Raw genomic sequence first — 20,190 nt, 5'->3', positions numbered from 1 at the left:
ATTCTGGAAAACAATGAAAGAATATGTCTAAAAGATTTGACTGGAGTTATAACAGCATCATCAGAAGCGACAATCACGTCAAAATTCACACCAAAGATGAAATGATTCAATGAAACATGTCATTGGGCCAGAAGAAAGGTTTTTGAAAACTTGCGCAAATTTAGAAAAAATAACAATGAAATACAGAAGCAAAAATACTTAAGCGCAAAAAAGAAGTACAAAGAAGAATGTGAGATGAGCAAACGTAGGTACTTTTGTCTCATTAATGAAAAAATTAACAATATTAAAAATGGCAAAGAATGGTGGAAGCTAGTAAAAGAAATAAATAATCAAGAGCTTAAAATAAGTCATAAAATCTCAGTCGACATGTTAAAAGACTACTTCATACGGCTTTTGAATCCTGAGCAGACTTCATTACCAATACTATATGCCCCAATGCTAGCAACAGACCACTTGTTGGATATGGAAATTACAGTGGACGAAGTTAAAGATATGCTACAAAATGTTAAACTGCACAAAGCGCCAGGGGAGGACAGAATTCCGTATGAATTTTTCATACACGCCACTGAAGGGTTTCTATCGGAATTAGCTCGTGGATACAACAAAGTGTATGAAAATGCAGATGTGGAAGATACATTTATAAAGACCATAATATTCCCGATCCACAAAAAAGGTTGTCTTAGTGATGTTTCGAATTATAGAGGAATCTCCTTTATGAACTGCGTTGCTAAAATCTTCATGGGAATCCTCAATGAAAGGCTTATTACCTGGATTGAAACACGAAAGTTACTGCTGGAATATCAGGCTGGATTTCGCAGAAATTATTCAGCCGCAGACAACATTTATAACCTTGCTGCAATAGTTAATATCAAGATGGCAGAAAAAAAGAAAGTATATGCCTTCTTCGTTGACTTCAAGGCTGCATTTGATAATGTCAGTCGAAGTCTACTAATTTATAAACTACATGAACTTGGTATTTCCTATAAATTTGTTAAAATGGTAGAAAGCATTTATAAAAACACAAAATCAGCAGTTTGGGCAGGTGAGGAAATATCTGAATATTTTGATACATTATCGGGCGTGAAACAAGGCTGTCTGTTATCCCCGCTGCTTTTCGCGTTATATCTCAATGACCTCCATGATTTTTTAAAAGGTGGCTTGTATATAGAGGGCTTGAATATAAGATTATTGCTATACGCCGACGATATCGTTATTTTGGCTGAGGATAAACAGATACTTCAACTTATGATAACGAATTTAGAAAAGTATTGCTCTAAATGGAATTTAACGGTCAACATGGCAAAGTCGAAGATAATTGTATTTCGAAAAGGAGGCAGATTAGCCGAACAAGAAAAATGGGTTTTTAAAGGAGAACAAATTGAGATAGTTTCACAATATAACTACCTTGGAGTAATTGTAACGCCACAAATGTCCTTTTTAAAACATATACAAAATCGAAATAGCCAATCGAAGAGTGCCATAAACGTCACATGGAAGAATTTTATAAATAAAGATGAGGTGCCCTTGGCCCAAAAGTGGAACATGTATCAAGCTGTGTGCAGGGCAATCCAATCATATGCTGCGCAAGTGTGGGGCCATTTACATTTTGACGAAGTAGATAAACTACAACGATTTTTTCTAAAACGTGTTCTGAGATTACCTGAATCAACACCAAACTACGCTATTTCAATTGAAACAGGTCTTGATGCTGGCCACATTTATACACTTAAACTGCACTTAAATTATATTTGGAGGACATTGTTTCAATATAACCAAGAAAGGTTACCGTGTCAATTAAGTAAAATAATAATTCGGAAACAGCTATTTTGGGTTAGATCCTTAAATGATTTATTAACCGAACTGGATATGCAGACAATAGAGGAAAATATTTCACCAAATGTCTGGAAATTTATGGAAGCGGCTCTTATAGAACGTGTAGCAACCAATAACAGAACAAAGGATTTGCGTAGAGCACGGCAAAGTAACTCACGTATCTATAAACACTTAGATCTAACACGAGGCACATGTTATTTCAATGGTAATTTCAACAGACAAGAAATCTCCTGGATTTTTAAAGCAAGGTGCGACCTAATTTGTCTTAGTGGAAATCGTTATATATCAGGCACAGATGAAAACAACAACTGTACTATTTGCAATAAAAATGAAAAGGAAACACTTCAGCACTTTCTCGGTAACTGTCCAATTCTCAGAGAAATTAGAATACAAATATTTGGTAAACCCCACCTTCAACAACACGAAATCGTATCAATACTAGATGGACATGATGGGGCTGATTGGAAAAAATTAGTGTCTTATCTTATATCGGCGCTTAGATATCGAAAACTTATACTTAATGAATACAATTAAAACAAAACATAACGAAAAAGCCAAACAAACAAGAAACAAGAATATATGCTCTCTTTAACATATAAGTAAATGTACATATTTTTACCGACTGACGACATAATGTCATAGTCGTGAATCCACTTTATTTTTTTTTTTTTTGTTTTGCCCAATTGTAATTAAAATTACATTTATATTTAAGAAAATTTTGAATTGTACCAATTATTAAGAAGAAATAAAGTGATACTACTACTACTACTACTACAGTCGTTACAAAAAAAAGGTGTTATCATACAATGTAGCTAACTTACATAACAAAGACAATTTTGGCAATTGTTTCTACATACCTAAATAAATTTCCCGAATGAAACCTAAATTACTGCAGACAAACGAGATAAATTTATAGCAAAGTTTAATGATTACGTCCTATGCTGGATAGATGCAGTGAAAATATTAAATGTAGGTCGGGCAAGTGGTGGTTGTTTGTATGGTTTCAAGAAACTTACGCAAGGCACGTTACGTTAAATCTGTAAGGAAGTTGTGTGCTTCCTTATATTTGGTTCTGCCAGGCGGCATTGAAGATTGGGTGACTGCGTTGAAATCGAAGATTTATACATCGGCTGATTCCGTTGACAAAAGGAGATTTTTCAAACCAAAGAATAGGTGGTTCGAAGCCCAATGTGTAGCAGCTAGAAGACGAATGCTAAATAGGCTTCACTTTTTTCGAAAACACAACTTGCGGATGTTCAGAAAACAGTACATTGAACGAAGAATGGCATATAGTCAATTATGAAACAGGAAGAAGGCAACATTGTATAGTAACGACATTGAGAGATTGAACACAGTTAGAAATTCGTCGGAATGGTGGAAACTCTCTTATGCGTTAAGGGTTTATCGGTATCTTGCTTCCGAGACCATTTTAGTGACCTATTATCACATGGCTCGTCTCTAGTTAATTTGGATGCACTCTTGAATTCGTCATTTGAGAGACATGAACTCATTTTAGTGCTCAGGAATACAAAGGACAGAAAGGCACCTGGTATGGATAGAATCCCTATGGAATTCTATAAATATTATCCTACGTCGTTTTGGATGAGATACATCGACCCTTTTATAAAATTTTTCTTTGCGAGATAATCCCTCTGTCTTTCTGCAAGTCGAGCAGTCTTTAGTCGTGGTTACTCAACAGTGGATAACATTTTCAATCCCAACCGCCTTATCCACGTTAACTATCAGAGATAGAAGAATACATATGCTTTTTTGTAGACTTTTCTACTGCTTTCGATACGGTTCTACGGAACTCGCTATTCTATAAATTAAGCAGGTTGGGTCTGTCCTCGAAGATCGAAGAGGTACTACGATCAATTTGGCAGTGAGTCAGGTTTGGTACGGAACATCACTGTCTGATCCTTTACCAGTTACACAGAGAGTGCGCTAAGTATATCTACTGAGTCCCATTCTATTCTCACATTATTTTAATGATCTTTATAATGTGTTACCGACGGGCTTATGTAGTGATGATATTGAGATTAGATTACTGATGCATGCAGACGATTAAGTCATACTCTTAGCTTCTCCGGAAATTTTCCGGTTTTGAATTGCTGACTTCAAAATAACAGTAACAGCACAGAAAAACTTTGCTTGAACTCTTTCCCTCCCCCTTATCATAATTTGCAGAAACGCCAGATTTCGGAGACGGATGGTGCGATTTAAGCGAAATTTTGTGTACACTCATTTAGTACCCTAAAAATAAAAATTTGGTATCCAAATTTCGGATGGGGTACCTAAGGGGGCTGCCCCACCCTAAATCCTACCAAACATAAATTTACACCATTCACGACAATATGGGACTCAAATGAAAGCTATTTAGGATAAGAAAACGTATCTGATATCCAATTGTCGGACCAAGTGCTAGGGGGACCACCCCAAGCCCCAAAACAACCCTTAATCGGACGTATTCACCGACCATAGCAATATGGGACTCAAATTGAAGGTATTTACGAGTAGAATACGAATCTGATATCCAAATGTGGGACCACGTTTCTGGGGGTCCACCCCTTCCCCAAAACACCCCCAAACAGGACTTATTTACTGACCATGGTAATATGGGGCTTAAATAAAAGGTATTTGAGTGTAGAATTCGAATCTGATATCCAAATATGGGACCAAGTGTTTGGGGGGCTGCCTTTCCCCAAAAACATCCCCCAATGGGGACAAATTAACAACCATAGCAATATGGGGCTCAAATGAAGGTCTTTGGAAGTAAAGCACGAATCTGAAATCAATATTCGAGAAAAGTGTTTATGGGGCCACCCAACACCACCCAACTAGAAAGTATTTGCCTACTATTGCAATATGAGGCTCAAATAAGAGGGTTTTTAGAGTAGAACACGAATCCGATATAAATTTTCCAGGCCAACTCACTGAGTGGCCGCCCATCCCTCAAAACACCCCCCAAGCCGGTCATATTTGCCGACTATGGAAATATGGGGCTCAAATTAAAGGTATGTGGGAGTAGTCCACGTATCTGATATCAACATTAGGGGCCAACTGTGTAGCGGACGTCCCACCACCATAGAAAACGAATTTGATATCCAATTTTGAGGGCAATGGCAATATGGGGTTCAAATAAATGATATATAGATATATGAGAATTGAGCACGTTGCTGATATGTTTTCAGGGCTTAGTGTTTGGGGGACCACCCCACTCTCCAAAACAACCCTAAATCGGGCATATTTACCGACCATGACAATGTGGAGCTTAAATGAAAGGTATTGGGGGGTAAAGCAAGAATTGATACCCACTTTCGGGACCAATTTTCTAGGGGTCTACCCCTTTCCAAAATACCCCACAATCAGCAATTTTTTAGTGACCATCGCAATATGGGGCTCAAATAAAGGTATTTGGAAGTAGAATACGAATTTGATATCCAAATGTTGGACCATGTAGTAAGGGTATCACCCCTTTCCCAAAACACCCCCAAAGGGAAATTTTTTTTCGACCATGCCAATATGAGGCTCAAATGAAAGGTATTTGAGATTAGAAAACGATTTTGATAACCTATTTTGGGGCCATGTGTTTGGGGTACGCCTCATCCTGTAAAACAACAAACAAACAATTAAACAAATGGTATTTGAGACAAGAGCACGATGCTGATATTTTTTCAGGGCCAAGTATTTGGGGGACCACCTCTCCCCCGAAAACACCACTAAATCAGACATCACCTTACATCCAAACTTAAATTCGAAGACCAATAAAGATCATATGGGATCCACATAAAGGCACTTATATTGTTATACTGTTAGTCAAGCGATATACTATTTTCGTAGCATGGTATTTCACTAAAAGCTCTTTAATTGTCGAAAATAAATATCCTAAGGATAATTTTGATCATTATAAACTAAAAGATGGCGCAGCGGAGCGGGCCCGGTTAAGCTAGTATTTTATAAAACTGAATACTGAGAGTTACGAAGTTCGTATTGAGTCATGTTGCTTGAATGCTTTAACTGTTTGTTCAGGAAGTAAAATTAAATAGTTCTGTTCTTTAATTGTTCAAGCTGTTTCTAGTTTATTTCTCATAGTCACAGTTAAAGCAAATAGTCAAACAATTCAAACCCTGCCGGAAATACTTCAGATAGACTGAAGATACAATTGGGCAAGAAGATAACTATTTTCAACTTCCCTGTTTGTCAATTTTGTTACGGTCAATTTTGTTACGGGGCTCAAGTTTGGGGTTTCGAGAGCTATGACGAAGTAGATAAATTACTTAGGTGCTTCCTGAAGAAGGTACTGTACTTACCCGCAAATGCACCTTATTATGTGTTGCATTTTGATACTGGTTTACCTAGTATGAACACAGAAACCCACGTTTGCTTGCAGAGAAGATTGTGGAAGTCAGCTGTTTCTGGGCAAGGGAATGGGTGGATCTATGTTCAGAACTTCCAATGGTGTCGACATGGTGTCAGAGGAAGTGAATTAGGCTCACTTCACGACGCTATAGTAAAGGTAAGGTTGTAGCCTCTCGATTTTCCGATGCTTACCCAAATCAATAATATGATATTCCTCCATATATACATGATCATTACCCACAGCGAATAACGAGACTGATCTTTCGGGCAAGAGGTGGTTTATTTGTCATAAATGCTAAATCTTTTAAATATAATACAGATGGTAACTGTGCAATCTGTAAACTTAGTGAACCTGAAAACCTTGGTTGGGCATTTATCCAATTTTTGCTTTTAAAAGAAAAACATAATTTGGTAAAACGCTATTGACTCTAGATGAGTTTTTTTAACATCTAGAACGGCAGCAATTTCAACTATTTAACAAATAGTTTACATTACAGAAATCTATTGCAAAACGAATTTAATAATAAACAGGTTTTTTTTGACAATCCTGGCCATGCAGAGTAATAAATTTTCTGCTGCTGACTAGCTCCTAAGATTTTATTATAACAATAAGTTTTCTTAAGCACAATTATATTGGGTTGCCTAAAAAAGTAATTGCGGATTTTTTAAAAGAAAGTAAATGCATTTTTAACAAAAATTAGAATGAACTTTAATCAAATATACTTTTTTTTCACTTTTTTTCTAAAGCAAGCTAAAAGTAACAGCTGTTAACTGACAGAAGAAAGAATGCAATTACAGAATTACAAGCTGTGAAAAAATTTGTCAACGCCGACTATAAAAAAAAAAAAAATATCTTGCTAAAAAAGACTAAAAGCTTACTCAAATAGTTCCAACTTCGAGTCCCGGGTGTATTGGAAAGAAAATCTTCCCCCAGCTGCAGTTAAAGCAAAAAATATCTGTCGGGACCTACAGAAGAAAAAAGAAATTAAAAGGTTTCGTCTAATTGCATCTATCCCGGATGCAAATATCTCTTCTCTTATATATAAAATTCAATTTGTGTTTGTTTGTCGGTTTGTTTGTTTGTTCCGTATAAACTCAAAAACGACCGAACCGATTACCTTGAAATTTTCACAGATTGTGTAGGTTGCTCCGGAAGGAAACATAGGTTATATAATTTTTGATAGCGGAAGGGGGCCGACCCTCCCCCTACCCCAAAAGTACTACCCAAAAATAAAAGTGGACCGATCGGGACAATATGGGATTCAAGTGAAGGGCATTCAGGAGTAGAGCACGAATTTCATAATAAAAATTGGGTCCAAGTACCTGGGGCGCCACGCCAGCCCCATAAACCCCTTAAAATATGTTTATTTGACGATCATGACAATATGGGACTCAAATGAAAGGTATTCAGGAGTGTAAGAAGGAATAGGAATAGGCTTTATAATTTATTGATATCGGAAGGGGGCGGTCCCTCCACCGTTACCCGACAAATCCACCCAAAATCTAAAGTGTATCGGTCCAATACAATATGTGCATCAAATGAAAAGTATGCGGGAGTAGAAAACGAATCTGGCGTACAAATTCATGTCGAAGTAAAGAGGGTCACCCCACCCCCACAAAAACGCCCAAAATGGGCACATTAGCCAATCACGGATATATGGGAATCGGTTTGTTTGTTCCTTATAGACTGAAAAAAAGGCAGCACCGATTTTCTCGAAATTTCCGCACATTGTGTAGGTTGGTCTGAAAGGAAACATAGGCTATATAATTTGTCGATATCGGAAGGGGGACAGACCCTCCCCCTTATGACAAAAGCACAACCCAAAATCAAAAGTGGACCGATCGGGACATTTCAAGTATCAAATGAAAGGTATTGGAGAGTAGAATACGAATATTGTATTAAAATTTGAGTCTAAGTACCCATCGGGTCGCCCCAACCCCAAAACTCCCCCTAACAGACATATTGGACGTTCATTCCAATATGGAGCTCAAATGAACGGTATTCGGGAGTAGATTTCGAATCTGGCATACAAAATCAGATGGAAGTATAGGAGGTCACGCCAATCCTCAAAAAAGCCATTAGACCCGTTATGACTATATGATTCTTGGCTGAAACGATTTTCTTAAAATTTTCGTAGATTGTGTACCTTTGTCTGAAAGGAAAAGTATGCTATATAATTTTTAGATATCGGAAAGTGGTTTGATGGGTACAATAAGGGTATCAAATGAAAGGTATTGGATACCAGAAAACGAATATGGTATTCAAATTTGGATCCAAGTACCCAGCGGGTCTCCCCCAACCCCAAAACTCCTCTAAACAGATATAGTCGAAGACATGTCAATATGGGACTCAAATGAAAAGCATAAGCAGTATACTACAAATGTGACATAAAACGTTAGGTCCAAGTAATGGCATATTAGCCGACCATGGCTACATGGGACTTAAATGAAAGTTATTAGAGAGTAGATTACGAATATGACATTAAAATTTGCGTTCAAGCTTAGGCTGCGCTTTTCCTCCTAAAGATACGTCAATGGGTTGATCCATTATGACAATATGGGACTCAAATGAAAGGTATTTGAGAGTAGAAAACAAATTTGATATTCAATTTTGGAGCCAAGTATTTTGCGGTGCACCCTAAAGCATCCCCTAAGCTGAACTTCATTTCCGTTGGAATAAAGAACGAATTTAAGTCGAAATGTCTGAGGTGCCATCCCTCCCCTAATGAGAAGGGGCAAATTCTCACATATCAATGAGTGATTTCCGATTCAAGTTTAAACTCAATGATAGGGGACCGTTTTTTATAGACGAGTCCGAACGGCGTCCCGCAGTACGACACCTCTTTGGGGAAAATTTTTTAAATGACCAACATTAAGAGGGGATAAACACCTCTTTGTCCAATGTTCTCGGCAGGATTCGAACGCGTTCAGCATCTTAGGCTACAATGGCACCATAAAAAGATATTAGAGAGTTAAAGAAGGCGCAGCGGAGCGGGTCCGGTTCGGCTACTTATTTATAAAAATGGATCTAAATCGTTTTGTAATTTAAAGCAAATTTCCTCTCTAGTTGGAGAAAGTGGAGAAGATGAAAATTTAATTAGGCGACGGTTGGGCTGGAGAAACAATGCGCCAACTATTGTTATTTTCTTTGCACCAACATTTGGCACTCCTCATGCAGTCATATAAACAAATTGTAAATTAACTATTATGTTTTGGTTGGTTGGGTGGGTAGTATACCAGTATAATTTCATAAAATTATCGAGATATCAAAAATAGCTGACTGAAAATTAATTTCAGTAAATTAAGACCAAAATCTAGATAATACTTGTCGAATTATTGAACCAGAGTCCAATAATTCGACAACTTACCCTCCCTCCCTAAGCTTTGTGTTTTTTGCCAAAATATTTAATCATCCAACAGCGTTTTCTTGTTCTTCCCCCGCCAAAAACAACAACTCAAGTCTTCAACTCTCAGGTTGACACCAACCGCTTTTGAGATGTTTTGAGCCATGGCGATTGGTTCAACACTAGGAGGAAGACCATATACAAGAATATCATTTCGGCACTGTTGATGTCTTATTTCATGGTTTTCCCGTTCAATTGCATCCAGACGAGCATAAACTGTTTTTTGATGTTCCATGGCAATCGCAAAGAAATCTTTAAAAGAGGTGTAGGAGAATTTATTTTCTTCTGATCGTAACGCAGATCGTGAAAGTTTTTTTTTTATTAAAACAACATTTCTTTTAAGGAATTAATTTTATTTCACACATATGACATCAGTTATTGATTCCTGCAGTACTATTATTTTCTCAGTGCAGACAAAAGAGCTCTTTTCTAATAGGAGTTACAAAACTAAGTGTCTCGTCTGCTGCGACGAAATATTAAAAAAAAACTGCCTTAGCAACAAGATCCGCAGACGTCTGCTGGAATTCATTTATGTTCATACGTACTTAGGCATACACAACCATCTTTGCATAACTACGTTACTGCATACATACGTACGTATGTACGCACGTAAGTACATATATAAAGATTTCAACAGTTAAGGCTGGAATGAGTATTTCAAATAAGTATTGTAAGTGAGAGTTACTTTAGATTTTTAGTGGAGACTTAAAATTTAGGTAGGGGTTGCAATTCAACTACTGTTGGTAGTAAGTTTGGGGATAAATCCCAAACAAGAGGCGAGACTAGCATTAATTTCGTTCTTAATTGATGTCATACTGGCATCGATTTGCACATTGATGTTTGTAGGCAGCGTTTGAATCAAATTGTCTATTTTTTTTTTAGTTAACTTATCAAGAGCTTTCCACATTTGCTCTTCATCAGGAACGAAGCTGAAAGCTGTCCATTTAATAGTATAATTTTTGGCCCAAAGATTAAAAGCCGCTGCAGTTACCTGTGAACATTTATCTTTATGAAACCAATTGTTGCATATGTAATATAAAACACTGCCAGTTGATTTTCTGACATTTTCATTGCACGATGGGCAAACAGTTGTTGTTGCAGGTAGGGAGGGAGGGTTTGTTGTCGAATTATTGGACTCTTGTTCAATAATTCAATAATTTTTTAATATGTTAAATGTAATTTTAGGTTATTTTCTTTGCCTTCTTTAATAACCTTTTTAACTTTAGTTCTAACGCACACTTTTCTGGACGGGCACTATGATGGCGGCTAATTGCATCGGTGAGATTATCATTTTTAACACAATTTTGCTCTAGTCGGAACCTCTTGAACATCGGCTTTTTCAATGCACAATCTTTGAAACCTTCCCGTTACTCTTCAAAAGTTGATGAGATAAATAATTTATTGAGCAGTGGTTATCTTAGCATTAAAGGTGTAGCTGAGGCATGCCTGAAGCCTTATGTACCTACTAAGGCTGTTAGCATTTCTGGATTTAATTTTTTTAGAGCTGATCGGAGTGGAATGCTCGGCGGGTGTCGGTATGTATGTTTCAAAAGATCTTAACAAAAATTCTCTTGTCATTTTCTGGACCTAGGCATTGTGAAGCCTTGTTTTTAAGAATCAATTCTGGAATGGATGAGTTAACTGTGCATTTGCCGAATGGGGATTTAGAAGCTTTAGAAAATCTGATTTCTGATATCGTTGCTAGATACTCTAATGTAATAACTTAAGGAGACTTTAACTGGGATATTTTATAATCTTGATAGTATTTACGTCTTAAGTAATCATTAATTCTCTGCAATCTTTCCGTCCTCCACAACAACATTCCTTCGCACTAATACTTAGTTCGAAATTCTGTATTTCTTATTGATTACACTCTTGTTAGTTGCACCGACTCCGTGATTCGGGGCAGCCAGTTCAACTTTCCTGCACTTAATTCCAAACATACATTCATGCCCTTTCAATATCGGCTGCCAACCTGCAATAATGCTTTTCCCAAATCTTTCCGTGATTACGGATCTGTCAATATAGACAGTCTGGTAAACGATTGCTTACAGACTTTTCGTCAATTCACTGCACTAATGATACGAACTTACAGCTATCAGTCTTAAATGAAAAACTCTATCTTTGGTTTGGCAATCATGTTCCTGAGAAAATGAAAATAATTAGATATGGCAAACCAGAATAGTAGAATAATAATGATGTGCGGCTAGCTATCCTTAACAGAGATTTGGTATATCGCGCTTCTATTGAAGAACTCTCTGGCTCGTAGTACTATAAGAAGGGTTAATCGCTCATGTGGCGCTCGCTTTTTTGCTGGTTCCACAGATTCGAGAGAATTGTAGTCTAAAATACGTTCTACCGGCAGTCTTGATTCGTCTTGCTATATGTGATAGCAGCTGTGATATAGATCCTAGTTTGTTGAATAATTATTTTACTTCTTCTACTTCTAACTACATACCTGATTTTAGCCAAATAAATAGTACTTACTCTGATAGCTGTAACACCATCCTTAACCTTAGAAATATATATCCTGACGAATTACAATGTACAATATTTAGAATTAAGTCGAATGCTTTGGGAACCAATGGTATACCTTTTCGATTTGTTAAGTTAATCTTACCTTATATTCAGCAGCATAAACTACATTTTTTTAATACCATCCTAATGACGAATGTCGTTCCTATTGCATAGAAATTAGCTAGAGTTACTCCCCTACGGAAAAAAGACGCTACCGGTCAAGGTTGTTCTGATTATCGTCTAATCTCCATTCTTCCAGTATTATCGAAGGCATTTGAAATAATAATTTTTCGTTTTGTATTGATTGAGCCTTGTCAATCGGGTTTTAGAAAACACCACAGTACCACATCTCTTATGGTCAAACTTACTGATGAGATCAGGCGTACTGTTCATAAAGGCAATCCCTGTATTCTTGCCGCACTTGACCTCAGCAAAGCTTTCGATTCTATTGACCATGACATTCTTTTTTTAAACTCTTTAACAATTTCAATTTATCACATAACTCTTGTAGACTTCTTATGTCATTTTTGTCAAATCGCTCGCAGTATGTAGTCTGCCATGATCGTGTTTCTAATGTTAATTCTATTTCTACTGGTGTACCCCAAGGTTCTGTCTTGGGACCAGTTTTGTGTATGCTCTATGTTAATGATGTTCGTTCTTGTGTACAACATGCGGACCTAGCAATATATGCCGATGATTTTCAGTTGTTAAGTACAACAGACTCTGGTACGTTAGAAAGTTGCATCTCGAACCTTGATGAACATATTGTCAATAGGCTCGGTCCAATAACTTAACAGTTATCATTGGTGAAACAAAATGCATGGTATTCAATAGTTCACGTCATCAATACTCTCCTCAAAATATTACTGTTCTAAACAATGTTGTCACATCGACTGATACTATTACCGCATTGGGCTTTGTAATTGATACTGATATTGCATTTTCCTTGCACATTGCACATATCTGCTTCAAACTAAAATTTATACTCTACAATTTGAATGTTATTTTATCCACACAAATAAAATATATGCTGGCTCATTCAATGCTAATGTCTCATATATTGTATGGTGCTGAGGTATATCTGCTTAAGCTTCAAGAGTGTTTCCATAGCATACTACGGTTGGTTTATGGTCGTCGTTGTAGACGAGACTACGAATACTTTGCGAAACAAATACTTGGATGTTGTTTTGAGCACTTTTTCAATATTAGATGCTTCTGCTTTTTTTCAATATCCTTAAGTACCGTGAACCCAGTTACCTTCTTCCTTACTTTCTATCCTTGAATTCAACCCGTAATTCTCAAATTCTTATTGAAAGTTTCAATCATGTTGTATTTGAAAGATCATTTGTAATATGCTTGTCAAGGCTATGGAATACTCTTCCTACTAGTCTTAAAAACATGTCAGTATGTCAACAAACTTTTAAGTCTTAGCTAATCCAACATTTCTTATAGGCATCTCAATTGAATTCGTTTTCATCACTGATGATATCTCACATTTGCTCCTTTTTCTTGGTGTTTGAACGGATAATTGTGCGTTAGATTATGTTACTAATTTTTTAAAAAATTGTATTTCACATTCAATAAATTTGTGAGTAATTTATTTTAGTGATAGTGTTATATTCGATTTTAATAAAAAAGCCCGGGTTGGCGATGTTTGATTAATAAAAAATGAATGAATAAAATATTAAGTAGCGCACAGTGTTTTTGAAACACATGTATATTAAAAAAAAAACAAAACAAACTCAAATTTTATTGAATATATATATAGACAATCTGATACACAACAAGTATGTTACGTCAAACTAGAATTTGCATATATTAAGGAAGAAAAATTCTGTTACATTAGTCTTTTTTGAAAAGTAAAATCTATTCTAATCCCATCAACTTGCGATAAGCCCTAGGAGTAGAGGAGTAGGAGTAGAGACTTTCAAAATCACCGACACAGTTCTTTTGTAATATTCATTCTTCAATAGCTTCGAACCGAACCAATGAATTGTTGTTATAATATATTACAAACTTATGAAGCCGAACTACAGGATTTCTATATGTAGCCGGACTACACGAAAAAATCATAGTTGTACTGACACGAATCATTTATTTATTTCTGCAAGGCAAATTTTGTGGTAGTATTTCGTCTAACAATACATTAATTTTTTAACAATATAAATCCAGAATAACCAGGTTGCCGATGACGAAACTAGAAATCGACGATAAGGCTTAAAATGAGACGAAGCCAGGAATGTATGTCGTTGGCGATATTCAAAAATCATTTTCATTTCTTATGTCTAAATGTGTGGAACTGGGCTGAGATTCAGAAATGAAAATGTATTTATCTTTGTTAACGTGGCATCTTTAGAATCAAACAAAAAGGATTATCTTTGCACTCCCAAAGACTTTTCATTTAAGATTTTTTTTTGGCATTATATTGTAAAAAACATTCTATTTGAACAATAAAACTATTTAAAATATGTAACCATAAAAAGCTCATACAACTAAAGGGTGATTTTTTAGCTATTATCTTTTTTGGCAACGCAGTGTTTAACAGCTCACGCACGTTTCATGTATTGTTTCACTGTCAAACATCTTCAGTTTGGTTTATAATTTAACATGAATCGTCTTACAAACGAACATCGCTTGCAAATTACTGAATTTTAATATCAAAATGCGTGCGTGCTCTGTTAAGAAAGTTCATCGCGCTCTTCTTCCATTTTACGACGAAGCTCATTTTAATGGGTACATACATAGATAAGCAATGGGTACATAGATAAGCAGAATTGTCGAGTGAAGATCAGCCAGAAGCATTGCAAAAGCAACCAATGCATCCAGAAAAAGTCACAGTTTGATGCGGTTTATGAGCTGGTAGCATCATTGGACCGTACTTCTTCAAAGATGTAGCGAATCGTGACGTAACTGTGAATAGTGGGCGCTATCGTGAGATGATATCCAACCTTTTTTGCCCAAAGGGCAAAAGCCTGACTTGCATGACATATGGTTTCAACAAGACGGTGCCACATGCCACACAGCACGCATAACAATCGACTTATTGAGAGGCGAGTTTGGTGAACATTTTATTTCACGTTCGGGACCGGTCAATTGGATCGTGCGATTTAACGCCTTTAGACTACTTTTTATGGGGTTATGTTAAAGCTCGGTTCAATTGGCGCATTGGAAGACAACATTGGAACATTTCTTAACAAGATACCGGCCGAAATGTTGAAAAGAGTATGCCAAAAATGGACTAAGCGGATGGACCATTTGAGGCGCAGTCACGGTCAATATTTGCATGAAATAATCTTCAAACATTAAATTTTTCGTACCGTACTATCGATACAAATAAACATTTTATGCATTTCTCTGAATTTTATGTGTTGCTTTTTGAAAATCTTTTCTATAGCCGTACAAAATTTCAGACGTATCTGATAATAATTGCGACCTCTAGAGGCTCAAGAAGTGAAGATCACAGATCGGTTTATATGGCAGCTATAGAAGGTTATAAACCGATTTGAACCATACTTAGCACAGTTGTTGGATATCATAACAAAACTGGTCGTGCAAAATTTCATTCCAATCGGATAATAATTGCGACCTCTAGAGGCTCAAGAAGTCAAGATCCCAGATCGGTTTAAATTGCAGCTATATCCGGTTATGAACCGATTTGAACCATACTTAGCACAGTTGTTGGATATAATAACAAAACACGTCGTGCAAAATTTCATTCCAATCGGATAAGAATTGCGCACTCTAGAGGCTCAAGAAGTCAAGACCCAAGATCGGTTTATATAGCAGCTTTATCAGGTTAAGGACCGATTTGAACCATACTTGACACAGTTGTTGGATATCATATCAAAACACGTCGTGCTAAAATTCATTCAAATCGGATAAGAATTGCGCCCTCTAGAGGCTCAAGAAGTCAAGACCCTAGATCGATTTATATGACAGCTATATCGGGTTATTTACCGATTTGAACCATACTTGGCACAGTTGTTGAATATCATAACAAAACACGTAGTGCGAAATTTCATTCCAATCGGATAAGAATTGCGCACTCTAGAGGCTCAAGAAGTCAAGACCCAAGATCGGTTTATATGGCAGCTATATCAGGTTATGAACCGATTTGAACCATACTTTTTACAGTTGTTGGGTATCATACCAAAACACGTGCAAAATTTCATTCCAATCGGATAAGAATTGCGCACTCTAGAAGCTCAAGAATTCAAGACCCATTCGATTTAAATCATACTTAGCACAATTGTTGGAAGTAATACCCAAACACTACGTGCAAAATTTCAGTAAAATCGGATGAAAATTGCGCTCTATAGAGGCTCAAGAAGTCAAGACCCAAGACCGGTTTATATGGCAGCTTTATCAAAACATTTACCGATTTGAACCATGGAAGTGATACCAAAACATCACGTCGAAATTTCAGTAAAATCGGACGAGAATTGCGTCCACTAAAGGCTCAATAAGTCAAGACCCAAGACCGGTTTATGTGGCAGCTATATCAAAACATGTACCGATTTGGCCCATTTACAATCCCAACCGACCTACGCTAATAAAAAGTGTTTGTGCAAAATTTCAAGCTGCTAGCTTTACTCATTCGAAATTTAGCGTGCTTTCGACAGACAGATGGACGGACGGACATGACGATCAAGAATATATGTACTTTATGGGGTCTCAGAAGCATATTTCGAGGTGTTACAAACAGAATGACGAAATTAGTATACCCCCATCCTATGGTGGAGGGTGTACAAATGTATAGCTTGCAACGACAATTATACAATAGGTTCGCCAACAAACAAAACTGTTTTAACAATAACCAAAATGTATAGTTACAAATAACAATTATTTATTCACCACCAAACAAGAGTCTTGTAAGTTTTTGCAATATAAATCTTGAATGGTAACAATATAACGTTTAAAATTCAACAATAACATGGACGAGATCTAAAAATTGTATTAAGGACGTTTGGCAATGGATTTTACAAAAATTGAAAATTTTATAAATATAACAATATTACTATGAACTAGTTAGCCCTGCAGTTTGAATTGCATATTGTAGAATGTTTCATATTATATGGTTAAAATTGACAATATTCTTACAATATATATTATTCTGCCGATATATGGTTACGTCAACCGAAATTTTCAATGCGTGTACCGTCCTTTTTCTGTCAGTGTATATATGTGAGGTCACAGTAGCTTAATTTTTCGACATCGCGGTATTTTGTAATAATTGATTTTAACGTGAATTGTTTTATTACCCACCACATTGAACACTTTTGTCGGAGTCCATAAAATAGATTCATACACACCATTAGTGTAAAATGATTAGTTTCGTTGTCTGTAGGTTCAGGGTATTATTATCTATTAGACATCGCCCGACCTTAGTTGTAAAAATTTATGTTGAAACGTATTTGGGGTAATAATCGGAGAAAAAAAATTGATTTTTATGTAGTTACTAGCTGAACCGAGTCCGCTCCGCTGCGCCATCTGTTACTTTATATGGAACAAAATTATCCTTTGAATATTTATTTTCGACAATTAAAGAGCTTTTGGTGAAATACCATGCTATGAAAATAATATATATCTTTATTTCAACATCGTGCTCTTCTCTCAAATACCATTTATTTAAACCACATATTGGCATTGGTTTAAGGGATGAGGCGTCCTCAAACAATTGGCCGCAAAAGTTGTACTCCTTGGGGGGTGTTTTGGGAAAGGGGCGATGCCCCAAATACATGATCCCACATTTGGGTATGAGATTCGTATTTTACTCCCAAATACCTTTATTTGAGCCCCATATTGCGATGGTCAGTAAATAATTGTTGTTTGTGGGGTGTTTTAGGGAAGGAGTAGAAAATTGGTCCCGATGGTGGGTATCAATTCCATACTATCCTCCCCAATATCTTTTATTCAAGGCCAACATTGACATGGTTGGTAAATATGCCCTATTTAGAGGTGTTTTGGGGAAAATATATCCGCATCGTGCTCTACTCTCCAATGACATCTATTTGAACCCCATTTTGCCATTGGCCTCAAAAGTGGTTATCGAACTCGTTTTCTAATCTCAATAGCTTACATTTAAACCCCTTATTGCAAAAGTCTGCAACTATGTCTGTTTTGGGATATGGGCCCTAAAAACTGTCAATATCGAGATTCACTCCCTGTAAGGTTCAAAATTGTCATGTTGAGCATATACGTCTTATTTGGGGGATGTAATGAGGGTGGGACGTCTCCTAGGCAGTTGGTCCCGAATTTTGATATCAGATTCATGGTCTACACCCAAATACCTTTCATTTAGGCCCCATATTTCCATAGGCAAATATGACCGGTGACAGGTTCAGTGACTAGGCTACTCTTAAATAGTTCTTATTACTGCCCCATATTCCTATTGTAGAAAATGTGTCCTGTTTGGGGGTTGTTTTTGGAAGAGGTGGCTTCCAAACACTTGGTCCCACATTTGGATATCAGATTGGTATTCTACACTGAAACAACTTTCATTTGAGCCCCATATTCCCATTGTAGAAAATTTGTCCACTTTGAAGGTTGTTTTTGGAAGGGGCGGCACCAAACACATGGTCCCACATTTGGATATCAGATTCGTATTCTACACTTAAATACCATTTATTTGATCACCATATTGCCATGATCAGTAAATAAGTCCTGTTTGGAGGGTGTTTTTTGGGAAGGGGTGCACCCCTAGAAACTTGGTCCCACATTTGGATACCAAATTCGTATTCTACTCGCAAATACCTCTCATTTGAGTCCCATATTGCTAAGATCGTTAAATATGTCCGATTTCGGGGAGTTTTGGGGGGTTGGGGTGGTCCACCAAACACTTAGTTCGACAATTAGATATCAGATACGTTTTCTACCTTTATGTACCTTTCATTTAAGTAACATATTGTCATGATTGGTCTATATATATGTATATATATATATTTGGTAGGTTCTGGATATAGGGCTGCAACCCTAGGTACCCTATCCGAAATTTGGATACCGAATTTTTATTTGTAGGTTTATAGTAGCGCACACAAAAATTCGCTTAAATCGCACCACTCATCACCGAGATCTGTCGTTTCTGAATATTAGGATAAGGGGGAGGGTCCGCCCCCCTTCAGATATCAAAAAATTTAGTACCATATTTTCACCACGGGATAACTATGCATCATCTGTGAAAATTTCAAGAAAATCGGTTCAGCCGTTTTTAAGTCTATAAGGAACACACAAACAAACGTACATACAAACAACCCGAAAAAAAATTTATTATTATATATTAGAAGATTATCAATGTAAGAATTATATTGAGCAATATATTTATGTATGCCTATATATTTTAGATCGCGAATGCCCCGAACTAGCTCAGCCGTCGTTGGGACAGGTTTCTTTATCGGGCAGACATTTTGGGCAGAGGGCTTCCTATTCCTGTCCTCATGGCTACCATGTCGTTGGACTCCAAAGTCGTCTATGCCAAGCTGATGGGAACTGGGCAGGAGCTGAGCCTGCTTGTAAGCAAAATAGTAAGTGAATAACTACGCAGCAATAGAAATGTATTAAAAAACATTTTTTTTTTCTTCTTTCAGTTTATTGTCTAAAACCACCCAAAATCGAACATGCGCGTAATTCAGCACTACCGGATCAGGAAACTTTTGACTTGGACTCCACTGTGCAGTACCACTGCCATAACGGATTTGTTACCAATGGATTTCCGAGAGCAAAATGTCTGGCAATTGATGGACAAGCTAGTTGGTACGGTCCAGACATTCAGTGCGAACGTAAGGCAGCTTAGACACTATTAGCGAATTATTTTAACAATTGCAATTCACATTACAGCACGCTCTTGTGGCCAACCTCCAGACCCGGCAAATGGATGGCATTCAGGGGAGTGCTACACATTCGGCTGTAGAATAACATACAATTGTGGTACGGGCTACGAGTTGGTTGGAAAACATGAACGCACCTGTCAACCGGATGGATCGTGGACGCCAAAGGAATTGCCTACATGTGTCTGTAAGTATATATGTAATACAATCGTGTATTACTCACATGCTTTTTTAATATTTACGATGGGTTTAAA

At 36.9% G+C, this 20,190-nt stretch overlaps 1 protein-coding gene across 1 annotated transcript in view; it reads left to right on the top strand.

Moving 5' to 3' along the window:
* The window catches only part of LOC106087128 (uncharacterized), a 632,434-nt gene that overhangs the window by 98,669 nt on the left and 513,575 nt on the right, over positions 1 to 20,190 (top strand). Inside the window, exons 3-5 of the mRNA XM_059365898.1 lie at positions 19,454 to 19,633; positions 19,697 to 19,888; positions 19,947 to 20,123. Coding sequence (XP_059221881.1) covers positions 19,454 to 19,633; positions 19,697 to 19,888; positions 19,947 to 20,123 — 549 coding nt within the window. The remainder of the gene's footprint in view (positions 1 to 19,453; positions 19,634 to 19,696; positions 19,889 to 19,946; positions 20,124 to 20,190) is intronic.

Source organism: Stomoxys calcitrans, chromosome 3 (genome assembly GCF_963082655.1).
Source record: "Stomoxys calcitrans chromosome 3, idStoCalc2.1, whole genome shotgun sequence".
In the NCBI taxonomy this organism is placed as follows: Eukaryota; Metazoa; Arthropoda; class Insecta; order Diptera; family Muscidae; genus Stomoxys; species Stomoxys calcitrans.
The sequence above is the reverse complement of the archived record's forward strand: the minus strand, read 5'-3'. Positions and strand labels throughout refer to the sequence as shown.